Below are 22,288 nucleotides of genomic sequence, written 5' to 3'. Positions count from 1 at the left end.
TTTGTATGAACTGGCGCAATGAAGGTTCTTATCCCTCACTGTCATCTGCCCTTCTACTGATCTCCGTGTAGAACAGGTATCAGTGCGAGCTTGTCGTGAGCATAGAAACAGTACAGGTGGTGATGCATGGCTTTGAGCCGTTGTTGGTAGAAAGAGGCTCCCAGGAAATAATACCATGTTTTATTAACTGTATTTTTCCAAAATCAACCATGATAATTGTTTCTTTGTGAATATAGTGATTAGTGTTATCCAAGGATAATATCATCATGCAGTCACACTAACATTATGAATACTTTTAAAATTTTCCACTGTAATATTTTTTAAAACATTGAAGACATCACATTGGACATACACAGGACATGCTGCTAGAAATCACAGGTTTTAAACTCTCCTTTTATACCATAGCATTATCCAAAGGATATTATGTATATTGTATTCCTTTTTAGTCATTAAACTTTGTTTGGCTTTTTTTCATAGGATTCATTTAGTTCAGTAGTCAAACTTCACATTTAAGTTTCTGAACCTCGTCGGACTCCCTTTTAATGCCAGGTTTAACCTGAGATCTTATCATTTGAAGGGAAGTCTGTGTTGCACTTGACAAATATTAAAATGCAGTAGCTTACTCCTTTCAAGCTGTGAATGGAAATAACTGAAGCATAAAACATTTAGTGTTTGTACACACTTGACTATGTGTCTGTGGTTTCTGAGGAAGACTCTGCTTGTGCATTGAACATTTTTACTATTTTGCTTGTTAGATGAATCTAATAAAAAAATGAAGGCCAAGCTCTGTGGCTCACACCTGTAATCCTGGCACTCTGAGAGGCAAGAGGATTACTTGAGCTCAGGAGTTCGAGACCAGCCTGAGCAAGAGTGAGACCCTGTCTCTAAAAATAGCCAGGCGTTGTGGCAGGTGCCTGTAGTCCCAGCTACTCAGGAGGCTGAGGCAGAAGGATCATTTGAGCCCAAGAGTTGGAGGGTGTGGTAAGCTATGATGCCACAGCACTTTACCAAGGATGATGAAGTGAGACTCTGTCTTTGAAAAAAAGAAAGGAAGGAAGGACGGAAGGATGACTTAATAGAGATTGAGGTTATAATTGAATTTTTCACTAAATCATGATATAGTCTTTTTTTATTGGATATTTCTTAAAGTGGGTACCAGTGATGTTAGCTGTCATGATTATTTCTATTAGCATTTTTAAAGTTAGTTTTCAAGACAGGAAAGGCAAACCCAGATCCAGAATAGGTGTCTGTTCCTGTAAACTGAGTTGCTGCCACTGCCCGGGAGGAGCCGGCTGTGCCACCAGCTCTTTAGTCTGCCCTGCTGCTCAGCTCATTTGTTCCTCTGCCCGCCTTCTCCCTGCTGTCCACCCCACCTTGATCAGACACGCAAGAACACACTCCTGTGTGTCCTCGCTGTCTCCCCCCAGCACGTGCTGACAGGGTCTTGAACTTAGTCGAGGATCTAGTCCCTTTTCCCTTCCATTTCTGTCGCATTCCTGGCCAGGTTACCCCCACTGTGTACCCCCAGCTATAACTTAACCCCACTTTTTGGCCTAGAGGCCAGGAGAAAAGGTGGGTAGACAGTAGGAAGTGGGCAGTATGTCCCCTAACAAGCACATTAACTTCTCCATTTCCAACAGAGTGAAGGCTAGGTGCTTGGTTTGGCCCCACTGAAGGGACCTTGCTGCAGCCTGGTGACAGGTGACCCAACTCCAGAAGCCCATCTTCCTGTCTTAGCTCATTACTTTCTTGGGTCATTTTGGTATCAGCTGTTGTTGGTTGTGTTCCCTGGGAAGCAGACTTTGAGCCTGAGATTCAGGTACAGGTGTTTCATTTTGGGTGTGTTCTTATAGTCAGTACTAGTGGAAAGGGGGAAGGAAGGAAGCAGAGTTGGCTGGCCGCGATTTGTGGTCAGTAGAAGCCTCACCTGACCCCTAGGGTGCTCTGGACATGTAGAGTTGTCCTGAGTTGTAGTGAGTGGGTCTAGCCTTTATACCTCTAAATTGATCACTTATTGGACCGTCCGTGGAGTAGCTCTTTTCTAGCTAGCTAAAGCCATTTTAAAGGGCTGACTGCTTAGGGCTGTCTACCAGCAATATCCCCAGCAGCTAAGGGACTAAATATGTTACTTCTTTTTTTTTTTTTTTTTTTTTTTTCAGTTTTCGGCCAGGGCGGGGTTTAAACCTGCCACCTTTGGCATATGGGGCCGGCGCCCTACTCCTTTGAGCCACAGGCGCCGCCCTAAATCGTTTATTTCTAAAGGAGGATCTGGATAGCATGTCATAGCACCTGTTATGGTACACTTCCTTTCATTCTATTTTGTGAATTACTCTTATCCATGTGGGAGGATGAGAACTTTATTTTTGTAGACCAAAAATATTTTCAAGAAGTTTTTTCATTCTCATTTCCTTCAAAATCCAAGGCATATTTTTCATATTATTATTGGTAATAATTTATTTTCTCCATTTTTATTTCTCTATGTAATGAATCATTCTTTTTTCTACAACCTTTTCATATAATTGAATAGTGAAATGAGATTTTTAAAAACTATTTTACAAGGCACCTCCTATCTCTCATCTAGCTTTACTAGTTTTCAGACTTTTATAAATAGCTAGTGAAAATTCATAAATAGAATAACCGTTGTTATATTTCTTAAATTTTCTAAATATGCATGAAATAATAGCCATCTCATAGTTTATCACTTTTATGCAAATATATATTAAGACTAATGCAACACCAGTAAAAAAAAAAATTTTGAATTGTTTCCCCAGGAATAGTAATAGATACTGGTAGCCAATTACTGCTCCCTCTGATTATCTCTGTCTAGTCATATGTGGTGACAGAAAAGCTCTTCTAATCCCATGAAACTAACTGCCTTATCAAGGCCCTGAGCCTTTCCTCCCTTGTTGGAAAGATTCCTCCTCATGTATTTTATTTTCAAATGGGTTAAGGGTTTGACAGTAGGATGTTTTCCCTGAACAATTCCCCCATGTTATATTGTGTAATGATATGATTGCTCCTTTTCCGGGTGTTACTCCATAGCTCAGAACTTGCACTACACGTCTCTCTTAGTGATTGTTGGAAATCTCTGTGGCTATTAATTCCCTAATCACTTTCTTGTTCTGATTATCCACATTTTCAGATAATAGCTTTTAAACATACTTAGCATAGTAGTCACCGTAATATTTATTTTTAAAGAAATGCTTCAGCATAGGCCTTTTCTTTCTTACAACTTTCCTTCTAAAAATATAATCGAGTAATTATTTTTAGACAATCCAAGCAACTTTGCAAGAACCTCAGTGTACTTACAGCAGATGTCCCTTAGTTACCCGTCAGTCATTTGAACACATGATATTTCCAAGTTTATAGGAACCACAGGATATAAAAATCAGTCAGGCATGATTCTAACCCTTAAGAAGACTTGGAAAGACAGATGTGAAACCAGAAAATCACAGTATATTGTAATAACCACCATGATGGAGATGTAATAAGATGTGACAGTGGAAGGAAAGCCGTAGCTCGGGACAGGAAGAACCTCAGGAAAGGAGGGGACATTTGAGCCAGCTCTGAAGAATTGATTCAGTGGGGGGCTGTGAGGCAGAGGGCACCACAGAGAGAAGGAATACGTGACATGTGCAGAGAATATGATAAAACCTGGTGATCACTTTGCCCTGTCTAAAACACAGCCTTCTTATAAGGGAAAAACAAAAAGAGCCTGGGGAGGTAAGGTCGGGTAGCCTCGTTGTTCTAACAGATGAGGAGTTTGTCCAGCAACCTGGAAGAAACGGAACCAGGTCAGGTTTGCACTTTTGTTCCTTAGGCTCCGGGCAGAGTGGAGGATACGTAGACTGAGGAGGAAGGTAGACAGTGTTGTGACGTCACACACGACTCTGACAGCACTTGGCATTTTCCAAGATGAGTATGGAAGTTAGCACTTCTTTGGAAGAGCATGTGTGACAGCAAAAAAAAAAAAAAAAATCGTCTTCATAGAAAACTACAGTTATTTCTAGCATTATCTTTATAGAAGACAAAAGCTTTATACCTATCAGCAAAGTATCTTCAGTGTGATGGAAATATGTGCAAAGCTATTAATATTCATATACATGGAGATGAGAATGATTCCACTTGGAATCAAGGAGTTTTGAGTTCAAATAATTATAAAAGTAAACATATTGCCTAGGTTTCTGGGGAGTCTTTGAAAACTGTTATTGTAATTATTACATAAATTAGCTTCATTAAATTCATATGAAAGTCTTACAGAAAACACATAAAAATGATAGTCATCTAAACATTTATGTGGGGAAGAAAACCTTTTCTTTAAAATAGTATGGTCTTCACATCACTCTGAATAATATCCATGAAAGAGTAATATTTTAATATTTCTTTGAGTCACCTTATTGTCTTAAAACCTCGTATATTCACTAAGTAGAATTGCCTCATGCAGACACCATGGTAAATGCTGATGCTCTGATAGATTTGCTGTTTCCTTTGTTTTAATAGGATGTTTGATTTGACTATCAGCCTATTGTGTTTCAAAGAAATTTTATTAAAATTATTATACTTTGCATTACAACAAACTTACTTTAGCTGTAATTATGAAGACAGTTCTCACATTACTCAAAGTTTAAAACAGTTTATTGCTTATTTAACATGAGTGCTAAACATTTTGGATGTTAAAAAACAATGATTTAAAATAATGCTGAAACCTGATTATGATATGTAGATAAGTGGTGCTTTTAGGGTGAAAAAGCAGATGTGATTATAATCAGAATATCTTTTCTTTTGGCTCGGCGCCTATGGCTCAACCGGCTAAGGCGCCAGCCACGTACACCTAAGGTGGCGGGTTCGAATCCCCAGCCCGGACCCGCCAAACAACAATGACGGCTGCAACCAAAAAATAAAAATAGCCGGGCGTTGTGGCGGGCGCCTGTGGTCCCAGCTACTTGGGAGGCGGAGGCAGGAGACTCGCTTGAGCCCAGGAGTTGGAGGTTGCTGTGAGCTGTAATGCCACGGCACTCTACCCAGGGGGACAAGCTTGAGGCTCTGTCTCAAAAAAAAAAAAAAAAAAAAAAAAAGAGAATATCTTTTCTTTTAATATAGTGTACTTTAGAATAAAAAAATTATATAATAAAAAAGTACTATGCATAATGGTTCTTGAACATAAAGAGTGAGTTTGATGGACTGACACCAAACATGCCCTATAAATACATTTTCCTTAATTGTACTAATCTGCTTATTTTTTGGTTTGGGGTTTGGGTTTGGGTTTTTGTTTGTTTTTCCAGGTTTTTTGTTTTTTGAGAGGGGAGGTCTCTCACTCTGTCACCCTGGCTAGATTACAGTGGCATCATCATAGCTCATTGTAGCCTCAAACACCACAGCTCAAATGATCTTCTTTCCTCACCCTCCTGTCCCAAGTAGATGGGACTACAGGCGCACCACTGTAATGCCCGAATTGCCGGGATCCCCCACAAATTACTCCAAGGCTGTATCCGATGCAAAAAGCAAGAGGCAGTTTATTTCAAGCTCGAGCCTGGGCTTCCTGATCCTGGCGCAGCAGGAGAGCAGAGAAGCCCCGACTCTTAAGATGGAGGGAGATTTTAAGGGTACAGAAAAGGAGGGAGGGCTGGGTTACTGCGGAAAGCTGATAGGGGCCCTGTGGTGCAGGGTGGTACTTGTCTCAAGCTGGTTGGTCTAGGGGGTGGGTTTCTATCGCTCTGGACAGTACCTCTCTTAAGCTGATTGGTCTAGGGATGGGCTGCTGTCGCCCTGGGCAGATGTTGTGTAAGTGTGCGGGTCATGGGTTGAATGGAATGCAAGGGAGGGGGAGCGGGCTGCGATTACTCAGTAATGTTTGCAGCTGCAAAGGAGAAAAACAACTAAGCTACAAGGTGAAGTTAGTGTGGCCCTTACACCACCATGTAGTGAGTGGTGCCCCTGTACTCCCAATTTTAGTTGAGTTGGGGTCTCATTCTCATTCTCATTCTTTTTTTTTTTTTTTTTTTGGCAATTTTTGGCCAGGGCTGGGTTTGAAGCTGCCACCTCTGCCATATGGGGCCAGCACTCTACTCCTTTGAGCCACAGGTGCTGCCCTCTCATTCTCATTCTTACTCAGGGTGGTCTTGAACTCCTGGCCTCAGCAGTCCCTGGCTTCAGCCTCCCAGAGTGCTAGAATCATAGGTGTGAGAGTCTATGCCCCATCATTTTTTTCCTTTTCTTTATTTTTTTACAGGATGAAACTTGTTAGAATGTAATTTAATATGAGTTTAAGCAGAATTGTATTCATGATTCTTTCATATGTTGCATTTTTCCTGTTTTTAAGTGTACACATCAGTACGACTATAGAACTTACGTTGCTGTTATTTTCCTTCTAGATTTATTCCTCACAACGTTGACTGACTCTAATACCTTCCAGTTTGAGATATGGAAAAATCTGGTAAGAAACCTTTTCTTTGAAGAGTTGTAAAATGATGGCTTTCAGTAAAAGCATGCAATTTTTGAAAATAAAATGAAAGTAATCACTTGCTCGGTTCGTTTTAACAATAAATAGAACAATTTTAAAAGCCCTTGGTTGCATTGCTGCATTCAAACCGATGAATACTGCTGAAGGAAATGATTCGTTCAACATCAGTTCCAGTGCAGGTTTTTAGGCATGACTGCCAATTAAACCAATCAGTCCACCCTAATGCACATGTTAACAGGACCCCTGCTGAGCTGTCAGCTGTTAAGAGAGGTTGCTGGCATTTAATTTGTCAGCATGATAGTTTATGGAAGACAACCCTTTTTAAAAGACTGATTTTTCCACTTTGCCTTCAGGCTTATATAAAGAAATAAGAACAAGAAACTAAATTTACTGCCAAGACAACTAGGATTAACGAATTTTTCACAGCATGGGTTTTGTGGGGTTTTTTATTGTAAGTAAATGATTCCCATGCTGATGTCATAATTTTATTTTTAGCTTGATGTAGGTTTTATGAAACATTGACTATCAGGTAATAAATGACCTGAATCAGGCTTCGTTGTGGAAGGTAGGATTTGACACCAGGCAAAACTGGCCAATTAAGTGACATTCAAGTACAGGTCAAGTATCAAAGCTCACTTTCCTCTTATGGAAAATGGATATAAGTGTCTCCACTTCATAGAATTATTTGTCAAGATTAAATAAAACAATGTGTGTAAAATAATTGGCACACAGCAGACACCTGATCAAACTTTAATTTTATATCTATTGATTTCTCATCTACTCCTGTCTTTTATTCAATCCAAATGTAACCCATAACCTTCTATAAGTTTTATAAAAATACTGATGAAAATAAGCAGGTTTTAAAAACGTAAAGCACAAACTTGGGAAGAACATTACTATGGACCATCTCTTCTAGCACAGTCGGTGGTGTGAGTCAAACTCAGATTTCTTCATGGACAGAAATTAAGATGGGGAAGGACTTTGCTTGCACAAGATCACAGTTTCTAACTGCTGCTGAACAGTTTTTAATGAACAAAAAAAGACTTACCTTTGTTTAATGCATTACTTTTTCTAATGACAGAAATATTGGGGAGGTTATTGTAGACACAGAGTCACTCTTGCCTGGGCTAGAGTGCAGTGGTGTGAGCATAGGTAATTGCAAGCACAGACTCTGGGCTCAAGTGACCCTCCTGGCTCAGCCTCCCAAGTAGTGGGGTCATGTTGCCTTCCCCAGCTAATTTTTTTCCTTTTTGTAGAATGGGATCTTGCTGTGTTGCCCAGGCTGGTCTCAAACTCTTGGCCTCAAGCAGTCCCCTCTCTTCAGCCTCTCAAAGTGCTGGGATTACAGGAGTGAGCCACTGCCCTTAGCTGTTTGGTATATTTGTTGACTGCTATGCATTCAGTCTCCTGTTGCAGCTGGTCTTTCATTCCTACTTGAAGTCGCCTTAAGGTATTAGAAAATGAGCTATGTATTTAATTAACTTGTACTCTTTGGGGTTGGGGATGACAGGGAAGCCTCCTTCACAAGTAAGTAGAATGTGTGTAGACCCTTATGAAACACAGTTAAATGTGTGACGTCTTCTCAGCGTAGGCTGATTTAAAGGTAATAAAGTGAAGCAACTCCATAGGACAAAAATCTTCATGAAGAAAATGAATTATCATTGGGATCTTTTTTCTTTTACTATTTTCTTTAATGAAAATCAATAAATCATCTACTGGACATTAGGGACTAAGAAGTGTTCCTGCTGTAAAGCAGGCAGGTCTTTGACTATTCAAGAAAAAAATTATTAGACTGCTGTGAAAGATGGCAAGGCCAAAACCATGGGTTTTTACAGTGGAGAAGGAATTGAGCTCAACTCCACATACCACTAGGAAAACTGGAACTCTATAGCCAAGGAGCAGGGTGGTGCAGCGGACAGGAATTACTAAAACTAAGGTTGGGCTTAGTCAAGCAGAGGTCTCCAAGGAGCCTAAGGAAAGTTTAGTTGAAGAGATAATCTTTGTCAGTACCCATGTTAACAATAAGTTAGTCATCAACACAAATTAAGGTGATAGAGATTCAAAGTTAATTCCAGTCTGGGCAAGACCTTGTCTTAAGAAAAAAAAAAAAATTAATTCAGATAAAATGTGGCTTTCGTAAAGTGGATGATCATTTTCATTTAGAGATTGGGCAGATACTTTTCAGTAACATGATAATTAAACAAAAAGAACTCAAAACCTATAAAACTATATTAGCTGGTGGGAGAATAAGAGCTGAAACAAATGCACAGATCCGTGGTGGTTCTCTGGGAGATACAGAAGTGAACAGAGCTTGGAAGCCAGGAGAGCTCAGCCAGGAGCGTGGGAGACTCTGGCTGGTCTTCCGAGCAACGCAGACTTGGGCTGCAGAAGTGCCCAGTGAGCAGTCACTGCTGCCTGGCCGCAGGATTCTAAAGGACGGCTTCAAGAAAGATGGGACATTTGAAATGGGCAGTATTAATACAGATTAGGGAATTTTAGTAGTTGGAAGTAAGAAAGGAAGGGGGAGAGTCAGACCAGGAAGAAAGGTCACTGGGGACAGAGTGTGTATTTAGAGAGTCAAACATGGGTGGTTTAGGCCAGAACATGAAAGAGATGTAGAACGTAACATTAGTAGAATCAGTTTAGATAAGAACAGCAAAGGCCTTGACTTCTAAACTAAGTAATTTAGTTTTTAAAAATCTATTGAGAAGCATTAAATGTTTTGGGGCTGAGAATGAGGTGAACAGAGCTTTCAAATCTGCAGTTAGTCTGACTACTACATACCAGATAGGTTGGCATGGAAAATCTGGAAGTGGAGAGATAAATTAGGTGGAATTTATAATAACCTGAGAAAAAGGTGATGATTAAAAAAATAAACTTTGGGGATGAACGAGAAGGGACAGATATGAGAAGACAAGATAGCCACGAGCACAGCACTAAATTGTGCTTTGTTCTGGAGACCGACAGAAGAAATAGAAAAGACAAGACTATTGAATTTTAGGCTGGAAAACAAGTGTTTTAAAATAAGGACATGTAAAGGAACTAGTTGGAAACAGAAAATAGAACTCATGAGAGAGAGGAGATAATTGTCAGGAAGAAAAGCAGTTAGGAATGGCAAACCCAACTCTTGGACACTCTTTATATCAGAATGTTCCAACTGTGGTGCTCTCTTAAAATTATCTTTTAAGCCAGATAATTCTTTCTGTGGAGACCTGCTCTGTGCATCATGGGTTGTTCAGCAGTATCCCTGGCCTGTACTCACTAGATGCTCGTAACCACCTCTCAGTAGTGACTTTCAAAAATGTCTTTAGACATTGTCAGATGTTCCAGAGGGCTGAGGTCCCCAGCCCCTGGGCCGCAGTAGTGGTCAGCAGCCTCTTAGGAACCCAGCCATCCAGCAAGAGGTCAGCAGCAGACAAGCCACTCCACCTGCTGCTGTGGCCCTTCCCCCCAGGTGGTGCTGTTGTAGGAAACCAAGCTCAGGGCTCCCACTGCACTTGCCTTACAGTGGAGTAGTTTAATTATTTCATGACACAGTGACTCCATGGTTGGCCACCCCTACAGTGACCACCTCTTTAAGCTGGTCTAATTTTCATACACCAGGCATAAACCACACGTGCGGACAGAGGCCCTTAGATTGACCACCTTTGTATGTTGATCTCTTTGTTATAGTCCCTCAAGTGGTCAACTTCCATAGGTTCTACTGTATGTTACAATGTAAAGTGCACAATAAATATAAAGCATTTGAATCATGCCCAGACCATCCACAAACACCCTGCCCTCCCCTTCCCCATCTGTGGAAAAATGGTCTTCCATGTGCCAAATAGGTTGGGGACTGCTGCCCTCGGGGATGAAATTGCTCCAGTTGAGAACCACAGCTTTGCATGAATAAAGATGTGGCCATACAATAGTCACTATATTCCTTCCTTATCATTTTTTAACATTATAAATATGACAGTTTGGGAGCAGTGCCTGTGGCTCAGTGAGTAGGGTGCCGGCCCCATATACCGAGGGTGGCGGGTTCAAATCCGGCCCCGGCCAAACTGCAACAAAAGAATAGCCAGGCGTTGTGGCGGGTGCCTGTAGTCCCAGCTGCTTGGGAGGCTGAGGCAAGAGAATTGTCTGGACCCAGGAGTTGGAGGTTGCTGTGAGCTGTGATGCCATAGCACTCTACCCAGGGCAATAAACTGATGCTCTGTCTCTAAAATAAATAAATAAATAAATAAATATGACAGTTTTAACATTAAGTATTACGACATGCAGACTGAAGCATTGATAGTCATTGATGAGACTCTACTTGCTCCAGCACAGCACCAAGGCTGGAATTCAAGCAGGAAACGACAGGTCTCCCTGTTGGAGTCACTTCAGTAACGGTGGTAGTTGTGCTTGCAAAATTAATAGCTTTCCTACTCATGTTCCTGCTAGTGATAGGTAATCACCATGTGCGTACTGGGCTCTACTCTATGCTAGCTCAGTATGTGGATCATCTCAGTAATCCTCACAAAGACCTTGTGCAGATAAATCAATTGATATTCAGAGAAGAAGCATCACATTCAGGCCTCAGGGCTAGCAAAAAGTAGAGCTGGGAGTTGAACTAGGAAATCTGATTATAGGAATGTTACTGTACGAAGAGGGTCCAACTGCCTGTCACTGTCAGCCAATATGCAGAGATGAGGACAGGTCCCGCTAACTTTATTTGTCAGAAGGCTGGGATTCTGGAGAACAGTGAGAGTAGCCTCTTTAAGACTGTTCTGTTCTTTCATTTCCAAAATCATAGTTTTATACATAAAAGTTCAAAGCAAAGAACACAGCAACCCCATTCCAAATAATAATCAGTGTAACCCAGTGACTTGTTATAACATTCTCATTCAAAAGTTAATTTCCTAAATCAACCACCTAAACTACTCAAAATAGGCACCTTTAGGGTGGGAGCTAAATTTACAGAACAATAAGAATGGGAGACAAGTGGTACAGGTCAGTTAGGACCTTAAACAGACCAGCTGCGTCATGTTGGCCCGGCCTGAATGACTCCATCTTATTCTCACTACCTGTGCTTTCAAAACTTCTGCCCTTAAGGCAGTGAAGTCACTGTACAGTAATTCCAGAAACCATGTAAAAGAGAATTGATAAGGACACAGGTGCAGTAGAATCCCTAATAGTCATTTTGAATGGTGGGAAGCAGTGAAGCTCACCATAGTGAAATGTGAGTCAGTTGAATGATAAAATAGTATTGTTAGCTAGGAGGAATTAGTTCTAGCCTCTTATGCTGTATGGACCAATACCTTCGGCCCCCACGAAGTTTGCTGAAAAATCACTGACATGAGGCAGATTGATTAGTAGGAGAAAAGGGCATACAAATATATTTCACATGTATACGCAGCATCCTTCAGAACGAAGACTCGACCTTCCAGTGTGGTCTAGAAGTTTATAAAGGATGGAGGCTCAGATTATGGCAAAACAGGTTCAGTAAGGGTAAGTAAAAACTTGCCCTTCTCCCTCAAAAGTTAACTGAAAGGTCAACTCACAATTAAGGCAAATTAGTAAGAGCAAAGATTTATTTACTATATGTAAGGGGAGAAATCACAGAATGTTACCCCAATTTCCTAATGGTAAGATATTTTTGTACATGCTTTTTAGAGGGAGGGGAGAAAATTAAAAATAGGTTGCAAGGGATAGGGGAAATAGGTTGACTTGTAAATTAACCTGAGAGACAGTTATTATGTTTAAAATTATTTGGGCCAGGTCTGCTTGCATACTTAACCTTCATTCTTCAATATATTGAGATAACAAGAAGGAGAAAAGAAGCCAATTATCCCCTTTGATTTTCTGATGAGGTCAGTCTAGCTTATGGAGATAAAAGGAAAGCCCCGGCCGGTGTTTCTTGACCTTTAATAGCCTTCAATTCAAAATATTATTTATACTAGGGAGTCATATTTTGGTGGGAAATTTCCTAAGTGCCTTTGTTCCCCTTGTCTGAAACTTACCTAGGAGTTTCAAACATTAAAAGCTGAGTCAGTAGCTTCAAAGAGAGAGATCAGGTTAGTGGTCTATTGAAAAGAGAGCTGAAAAGGGAAACAAGAGCGTAAATTAGAATAAGAATAAATGCATAGAAAAAATAAATCTAAGCACATATCTCAGCAGTTCTCAACCTGCGGGTCATGACCCCTTGGAAACAATGAAAATACATACTGCATGTCAGATATTTACATTACAATTCATAACAGCAGCAAAATTATGAAGGGATGAGTATTATGAAGTAGCAACAAAAATAATTTTATGGTTGGGGGTCACCACAACATGAAGAACTGTATTAAAGGATCTTGGCATTAGGAAGGTTGAGAACCACTGCCACATCTCAATACCCCTCTAAACCAGTCTCCTCTTTTTGAAAACAGGTCTTCATTAATCTGATGGAAAATATTTATCTTGTTTCTAAGAATTGTAGATCACTGTCTCTACTTGCTCAGTGTGGCCAGCACTTTTGCCAATAGTCACACAAGCTCCTGCCTGTTGGGATGGCATCCAGAGCATCCAAAGGCAGCAGTTTTCACAACAGAGGCTACCTGACTCAAGTGCTCCAAATGCTTATGTGCTGATATTGAACTCTTGTTCTCCTACTATGTAGAGATTCAAAACCGTTTTTTCAATCTCATGAGTACCAAAAGGAACTTAAATGAACTTAAATTGTGATATTCAAGTGCTTTTTTTTTAGTAATATCATGTCTAGTATATTTGCTTAGTACCACTATATGAATGCAAGAGCCCAAGTTTGTAATTTTGCTGACATTTAAAGTGGAGTACCTGGTAACAGATGATTTCAGATAATCAAGTCCATAACATCGTGACTACCTAGGTGGGAACCACATGTATATCACCACACACAATAAAAGAACCCGTGTTATGTACAGATAGGGTCAGGAGGGAACCTATGACCTCCCAGTTTGGAGTTTACTGTGCCTTTTCTTCGTCACTGGTATGTCCACATCTCCAGTGTCGATGTGTCCTTGTCGGTCACAGTTTATGAAATATTTGATATTAGAGGCCTTCGGTCTTGGCCAGGCATGGTGGTTCATGCCTGTAATCCCAACACTCTTGGAGGCCAACGCGGGTGGATTGCCTGAGCAAGAACCAGACCCCATATCTAAAAATAGCCAGGCGTTGTGGCAGACACCTGTAGTCCTAGCTACTCTTCTCAACTAATGCAAGAGAAACACTTAAGCCCAAGAGTTTGAGGTTGCTGTGAGCTGTGACAGCATAGCACTCTACTGAGGGTGACAGAGTGAGATTCTGTATAAATAAATAAATGCCTTTGGTCTAGTTCTGACAGTTCCAGCACTTGGTCTTATCACTTAACCGAGTCAGTCCAGTCTTTTGCCCTGTCCACGCACTCGCCCTGTCCACGCACTCGCCCTGTCCGTGTACTTTCCCTGTCCCTAGTCTCTCTGGTAACTTAACAAGGGTAGCAAGTGCCCACTCAGGTCTCACAGGCCTGACTTATGACCCATCTGTAACATCTGATGATTTAACAGTTATTGACATCACTAGAGTTAGTGTCAGAACCACCTAAGACATGCAAGAATGCCATCTGTACCATCAAACTGTAGAATTTGATCATGTTATTGCTCTAGTATGTCACCCAGGAAAGATCCAGCATCATCCCTGTTTTCAATGCAAAGGACAAATTTTACTTCTTAGTGACTTTACCTGAACAAAATATAGTTCTTGAGCATCCACAGAGGTTTTTCTGTGTCCACTTGACTCACTACCAGGAGAAGCGGCATAATGTTTCTTCTCCAGTGTGGACACCACAACTTGTCATATGTCTAGCTCTGGACTGGTTCTCCCAGGTACTCATGTTGGCAGAAACAAAATGAGCTTGTCTTCCTTCGCATGGCATGGATGTTGGTGTAACCAGCAAGTCAATGGATTAGTTAGTGGGGCCAGGGTTTGAAAGATTGGTCAAAAGGGGTGCCTGGGCTGTGCTGACCTACTGGAAGAGTAGTTAGAGTTAGTGAGAGCAGACTCAGCCTGAAAGAAGAGCTGCAGTGGAAGGGAAAAGGGAGAAGTATAGGTGAAACGCCTATATGCCTCTGGCCAAAAAAGCCATTTGACAGAGAGCAGTGAAAAGACTTTGTGCAGGCTTAAGAAACTGAGGCAGAATCCCATGTGGCCAGGTTGGTTGTGGGCCTAACATGACCAAGGCTTTGGCTGGAATATCATTTCCAGACTGCCTTAAGGAATTATGGTTTACTTTATAAGGCCAATGAAAAAGCCCTTTGGAAAACTGGCCAGATACCCATCAGTAACCTTTCCTGATCTGTGGTAAGTGATGAAGGTTGCTTGCTGATGGGTCTAGGAATGGAGTAACCTTCCCTGATCAGTGGTAAGTGACAAAGGTCGCTTGCTGACGGGTCTGGGAATGGAAATGTGCTAGGGAACCTCAGGAGAAGAGGAATTTACTCAATGCATACAGGTATCTAATGGCACAGATGAAACCTGGGCTCATGAAAGGCTTTTGAGAAGTTCAGCCTGAGAATTCCTTATAAAAGGCTCTAGCAAACACCCCCTGACTTAAGGCCTACATGGGAGCAGAGGTTTGCATACAAATTCCTGTATGCCCAAGAAGTTTCTCTATGCTTTGCTTAAAGATTCGAAGTAACTGCCTCGCAATGGCGTGGTCAGTAGAACAGACATTCAAATCGTCTCTTTCCCCTGTAGCCTCAGGCTTCATCAGATAAGAACAAAGAAAGAAATAACTGACAACACGTTCTTCATTAAGTTGTGTTAAACTGGGTTATGTTGAAAGGGTTATGATTAAAGGTGTATGTTGGATGGATTATCAGATTATTAGAGAGGAGCTACTTACAGGGTGGGTGATCATAAGATGATTAAATGGATTAATGAAGTCATTGATGTCCAATGTGCATGTGCAGAGGGATTGTAATGACTGTTAATGAGGTCATTGCTGCATAGTGCACATGCACAAGATTGTCTATATAAACCAACAGCAAATAAAGCTCGCCATTTTGCCTGAGTGAGCAGATGGTCACCTTTATTTAAAACACAGTTTCAATAAGCGTGTTTATTCTTTGCGACATCACTTTTCTGTGACACCCTTACAGCAACAGGGAAGGTTGAAGTGGTGCCCACTCAACTTCCAGTGTGCAATTCTCAAAGGGGGAGGCTTAAAAGAAGTGTTAGGAAGGACCATTGGAGCAGCTTAAAAGACAACAAGGAATCATAGATGAAAAATGGGGTTTCTTGACCACTGTTTTTGGAAAGAGCTGTTTTCGTCATGAAGATGTTTGCTTCAGGGGTCTGGAACTTAGCCCTGGAAATTCATACTTTCTGGTCACCTGTAAGGGTCATTCTCTAATCTTCTCGATGTGGGTTACCTGAATCCAGGAGGATTTTTCTTTTATTTTTATGGCAGTGTAGGTCTCAAAGACCTTCCCAGTGAGGTAACAGTGTATCCCTTCTTCTAAAACTGAGATGTGTGTGTACCTCCTTGTTCAGACAGGCTGACAATGCCTGTCACCTGGCCTGAGGCCATGCTCCTTAACCTGTTGATGGTGTGCACCAAGCATGTTAGTTAGCATCTCTATGTGGCTAATATGGTATCAGATTGTTCATTTATATCCTCCTAATGTTTAGTCAGTCCAAATATAGAAGGTTTAAAGGTGCCAGCAGGCCTGGGGTAACAGAACACTGTTTCCCCCCACCAAGGGACTGTGAGATAGCTACTGCAGAGGATTCCACATATAAAGAAATGGTAGAAGTGTGAGAAGGGAAATTTAAAATACAGATGTTGAAAACAATGCAGGAAATTGCTGAGAAAGTGCAAATAACCAAAAGGAATTCCCAAAACAGAATCAAAGAAGAGATGAACGATATGAAGACTATAGAAAGGATATAGCAGAGCTGGAGGAATTGAAGCAGTCAGTTAGGAACTTAAAGATGCAATTAGGAAGTATCAACAACAGATTGAACCATGCAGAAGAAAGAATCTCAGAGGTAAAGGACAAAGCTCCTGAGATAACTCAGAGAGTTAAAGAGGCAGAAAAGAAGAGAAAGAAAGCAGAACATTCACTGACAGAATTATGGAACTTTATAAAATGTTCAAACATGAGTTATAGGTATCCCAGAAGGGGAAGAAGAATGCCCCAGAGGAATGGAAGCCATACTACAGTATATAAATGAAAATTTCCCAAATATCACCAAAGATTCTGACACACTCCTCTCAGAGGGATATCGAACCCTAGGTCACCTCACCTCTAACCGAGCTTCTCCAAGACACATTGTGATGAACCTGTCCAAAGTCAAAACAAAAGAAAAGATTTTGCAAGCTGCCAGAAGTAAGTGGCAATTGACCTATAGGGGCAAATCCATCAGGGTGACTACATTCTCTAATGAAACTTTTCAAGCAAGAAGACAATGGGCATCTACCTTTAATCTACTTAAACAAGATAATTTGCAGCCCAGAATTCTATATCCTGCTAAGCTAAGCTTTAAAATTGACAGAGAAATCAAATCATTTAGTGATATACAAACATTGAGGAAATTCGCCACAACAAAACCAGCTCTGAAGGAAATACTTCAACCTGTTCGACACAGACAATCACAATGGATCAACAGCAAAGTAAGATCTCAGAAATTCAAGGATAGAACCTAACTTCCACAGTGATGCAAAAGATAAAACTAAGCAATGGACTTTCACAAAATAAGAGGAATAGAACACTACCACACTTATCAATTATCTCAATAAATGTTAATGGCTTGAATTCCCCACTGAAGAGACATAGATTTGGCTGATTGGATTAAAAAACACAAGCCATCCATTTGCTGTCTGCAGGAAACACACCTAGTTTCAAAAGACAAAAGTTAAGGGTTGGAAGACAATTTTTCAGACAAATGGAATTCAGAAGAAAAGAGGGGTTGCAGTCTTATTTTCAGATACATGTGGATTTAAAGGAAATAAAGTCAAAAAAGACAAACATGGTCACTTCATATTGGTCAAGGAAAAAATACAACAAGATGAAATTTCAATTCTAAATATTTATATACCCAACTTAAATGCTCCCAGATTGTTGAAACAGATCTTAATTAGTCTGAGCAATGTGATATTCTATAACACCACAGTAACAGGGGACTTTATCATTCCTCTTACAGAGCTGGACAGATCCTCTAAACAGAAACTAAACAGATATAAGGGGCTTAAATGAGACCCTAGAACAACTGTGCTTGATAGACACATAGAGAACACTCCATCCCAAAGATAAAGAATATACATTCTTCTCATCCCCCCTTTCTCCAAAATTGATCACATCCTAGGACACAAAACAAACCTCAACAGAATCAAAAGAATTGAAATTTTACCTTGTATCTTCTCAGACGACAAGGCACTGAAGGTGGAACTCAACTCTGAGAAAAACATTCAACCCCACACAAAGGCATGGAAATTAAACAACCTTCTGTTGAATGATAGTTGGGTGCAGGAAGAAATAAAAGAAGAAATCATTAACTTTCTTGAGCATAACTACAATGAAGACACAAGCTACCAAAACCTGTGGGATACAGGAAAAGCAGTCCTGAGAGGAAAATTTATCGCTTTAGATGCCTACATTCAAAAAACAGAAAGAAAGCACATCAATGAACTCACAAGCCATCTTATGGAATTGGAAAAAGAAGAACAATCTAAGCCTAAACCCAACAGAAGAAAAGAAATATCCAAAATTAAATCAATGAAATTGAAAACAAAAGAATCATTCAGAAAATTAATGACACAAGGAATTGGTTTTTTGAAAAAATAAATAAAATAGATAAACCTTTGTCCAGACTACCTGGAAATAGAAAAGTAAAATCTCTAGTAACTTCAATCAGAAATGTTAAAGGGGAAATAGCAACTAATGCCCAGAGATACGAGAGATCATCTCTGAATACTACCAGAGAAGCACTATGCCCAGAAATTTGACAATGTGAAGGAAATGGATCAATATTTGGAATCACACCCTCTCCCTAGACTTAGCCAGGAAGAAATAGAGCTACTGAACAGACCAATTTCAAGCACTGACATCAAAGAAACAATAAAAAATCTCCCAATATAAATATGCCCTGGTCTGGATTACTTCACACCAGAATTCTATCAAACCTTCAAAGAAGAGCTTATTTCCATACTGTAGAAATTATTCCCAAAACTTGAAGAGGAAGGAATCTTCCCGGACACATTCTATGAAGCAAACATTACCCTGATACCAAAACCAGGAAAAGACCCAACTAAAAGGGAGAACTTCAGACCAATTTCACTAATGAATATAGATGCAAAAATTCTCAACAAAATCCTAGCCTATAAATGACAGCTTATCATCAAAAAAGTCATACATCATTATCAAGTAGGTTTCATCCCAGGGATGCAAGGCTGGTTTAACATATGCAAGTCCATAAATGTTATTCACCGTATCAACAGAAGCAAAAACAAAGACCACATGATCCTCTCAATAGATGCAGAAAAATCATTCAGCATCCTTTTCTAATTAGAACACTGGAGAGTATAGGCCTATGTGGCACATTTCTGAAACTGATCGAAGCTCTCTATGACAAACTCACAGCTAATATTTTATGGAATGGAGTAAAACTGAAAGCTTTTCTACTTAGAATTGGAACTAGACAAGGTTGTCCTCTGTCACCATTACTATTCCACATAGTGCTGGAAGTTGTAGCCAATATAATTAGGCAAGAGAAAGAAATAAAGGGCATCCAAATGGGAGCAGAGGAGTCAGACTCTCCCTATTTGCTGACAATATGATCTTATACTTAGACAACCCCAAAGACTCAACCACAAGACTCCTGGAAGTCATCAAAAATTACAGTCATGTCTCAGAATATAAAATTAATTTCTACAAATCAGTACCCTTTTTATATGCCAACAACAGTCAAGATGAGAAGCTAATTAAGGACACAACTCCCTTTTACCATAGCTTCAAAGGAAATGAAATACCTAGGAATATACCCAACAAAAGAGGTAAAGGACCTCTATAAGAAAAATTATGAAACCCTAAGGTAGGAAATAGCAGAGAATATTAACAAATGGAAGAACATACCATGCTCATGGCTGGGAAGAATCAACATTGTTAAAATGTCTATACTTCCCAAAGCAATCTACTGATTCAGTGCCATCTCTATTAAAATACAAACATCATACTTTGAAGACTTGGAAAAATGATTCTTTGTTTTGTATGCAAAAAATGTTTTATAAAGAAACAACCCCATATAGCTAAGGCAGTTCTTAATAGTATAAACAAAGCTGGGGGCATATTACAGCCACCTAATTTTCAATAAATGAAACAAGAACAGACACTAGGTGAAAAACTCCCTATTCAATAAATGGTGCTGGAAGAACTGGATATCCCCATGTAAAAGACTGAAACTGGACCCACATCTTTCTCCACTCACAACAATTGATTCAAAGTGGATAAAGGACTTAAATTTAAGGCATGAAACAATAAAAATCCTCAAAGAAAGCATAGGAAAAACACTGGAAGATATTGGAGCCTGGGGAAAGACTTTATGAAGAAGGCTGCCATGGCAATTATACCAATAACAAAAATAAACAAGACTTAATTAAACTGAAAAGCTTCTGTACAGTTAAGGAGACAACAATCAAAGCAAATAGACAACCTACAGAATGGGAAAGGATATTTGCATGTTTTGAATCAGACAAAAGCTTGATAATTAGGATCTATAGAGAACTCAAATTAATGCACATTAAAAAAAAGCCAACAATCCCATATATCAATGGGGAAGAGAGATGAATATTCATCGGTAAAGACAGATGAATAGCTAACAAACATATGAAAAAATGCTCATCATCCCTATTATTAGAGAAATTCAAATCAAAACCACCCCGAGATATCATGTAACCCCAGTGAGAATGGCCCACATCACAAAATCTCAAAATTGCAGATGCTGACATGGATGTGGAGAGAAAGGAGATCTTTTACGCTACTGATGGGACTGCAAACTAATACAACCTTTTTGGAAGGAAGTATGGAGAACCCTCAAAGAACTCAAGCTAGACCTCCCATTTGATCCTGCAATCCCATACTGGGCATCTACCCAGAAGGAAAACAATCCTTTTATCATAAGGACACTTGCACTAGACTGTTTATCGCAGTTCGATTTACAGTCACCAAAATGTGGAAACAGCCTGAATGCCCACCAACCTAGGAATGGATTAACAAGCGGTGGTGCATGTATACCATGGAATGTTCAGCCACTAAAAGAAATGGAGACTTTACAGCCTTTATATTTAATCTTGATGGAAGTGGAACACATTATCCTTAGTAAAGCATCACAAAAATGGAGAAGCATGAACCTTATGTATTCAATTTTGATATGAGGACAAGATGATTGACCTAGTACACGGTAGGGGGGTGGGGAAAAGGAAGAGCAGAGAGAGAGAGAGAAGGAGGGAGGGGGACTGAGGGAAAAGGAAGAGCAGAAAGAGGGAAGGGGGAGGGGTGGGGTCTCAGTATGTGACACACCTTTTGGGGGTAAGACACAATTGTAGAGGGACTTTACTTAACAAATGCAATCAGTATAATGTGGTTTCTTTTACCCTCAGTTAATCTCCAACAATAAAAAATAAAAAGAAATGATAAGTGTATGCGATAATGGATATGCAGATTACTTTGATCTTAATCACCATACATTGCACATGCATCAAAACATCATTTCATGCCCCACAAGGATACATAATTAATATTTGTCACTTTAAAAATGTGCAGTGTTGATCACAAGATACCAATAAATTTCCCTAAGGAAAAAAAATGTGCAGTGTTGCCGAGTACTATAGCTCATGCCTGTAATCCCAGCACTTTACGAAGCCACAGCAGGTGGATTGCCTGAACTCAGGAGTTTGAGACCACACTGAGCAAGAGCAAGACCCCGTCCCTACAAACAGCCAGGTGTTGTGGCAGGCACCTGTGGTCTTAGCTATTTGGGCAGCTGAGGCAGACTCAGCGACTGAGACTGAGGCCAATCCACTCAGTGAATGAGACTGAGGATCACTTGAGCCCAAGAGTTTGAGGTTGCTGTGAGCTATGACGCTAAGGCACTCTACCAAGGGCAACAAAGTGAGACTCTGTCTCAAAAAAAATGTACAGTATGCAAAAAATACTGTTTGTTCCTTAGCAAAAAATACTCCACTATATGAGGAAAAAACAAATATGCAAATATTAAGTATTCCAATCCAAAATAAGGGTGGGATCAGACAGTGGAACGCCAAATAGAAGGCTGTGCAGATGCTCTGGAAGGTCATAAGCGCAGGACAGACGATGCACGGTCAGTCTCGGTGTGCCTCAGGGTGCCGGATGCATCACATTTCATAGAACTTTCTTTTAGATCACTATGTGATCCTGTCTGGAACCCTGCAGAGAGACATTTAACTCCTCTGACAACTGATACTGAAATCCAGAGCAATTATTGGCTGTCCCAAAATGACACAACTTATCCATGAAAAGATGGAACCCATGTGTTGACAGAAAAAAATGTCCCAAACTCTAAAATAATGTAAAGAAGATTATTTTCAGGTAAATGCATGTGACCAGCCTGGATCACATGGCCTTAAGAAAATGTGATCACAGTAGCCAGGTTACAGGTTGACTTTGTACAGTCAAGCAAACAGGTACTTCACAGGAGATTGTTGGTAAGTCAGAATACGGAGGCCATGGCTGGTTTGGCTCAAAAAGGTGGGTCATAGCAGAGGGGCTCATAGGTTATAAATGGGTTTAAAGTAGGGTGACCAGATTTTAACATTTGTAAAGCAGGACA

The 22,288-nt window shown here is 40.2% G+C and overlaps 1 protein-coding gene across 1 annotated transcript in view; it reads left to right on the top strand.

Annotated features, from left to right (window-relative positions):
- The window catches only part of ITFG1 (integrin alpha FG-GAP repeat containing 1), a 277,437-nt gene that overhangs the window by 67,013 nt on the left and 188,136 nt on the right, over positions 1 to 22,288 (top strand). The window contains exon 7 of the mRNA XM_003792524.3: positions 6,372 to 6,433. Coding sequence (XP_003792572.1) covers positions 6,372 to 6,433 — 62 coding nt within the window. The remainder of the gene's footprint in view (positions 1 to 6,371; positions 6,434 to 22,288) is intronic.

This window comes from Otolemur garnettii, unplaced genomic scaffold (genome assembly GCF_000181295.1).
Source record: "Otolemur garnettii isolate 467f Iridium unplaced genomic scaffold, OtoGar3 scaffold00058, whole genome shotgun sequence".
NCBI lineage: Eukaryota > Metazoa > Chordata > Mammalia > Primates > Galagidae > Otolemur > Otolemur garnettii.
Note: the sequence above shows the minus strand (reverse complement) of the source record. Positions and strands in the feature narration are given on the sequence as shown.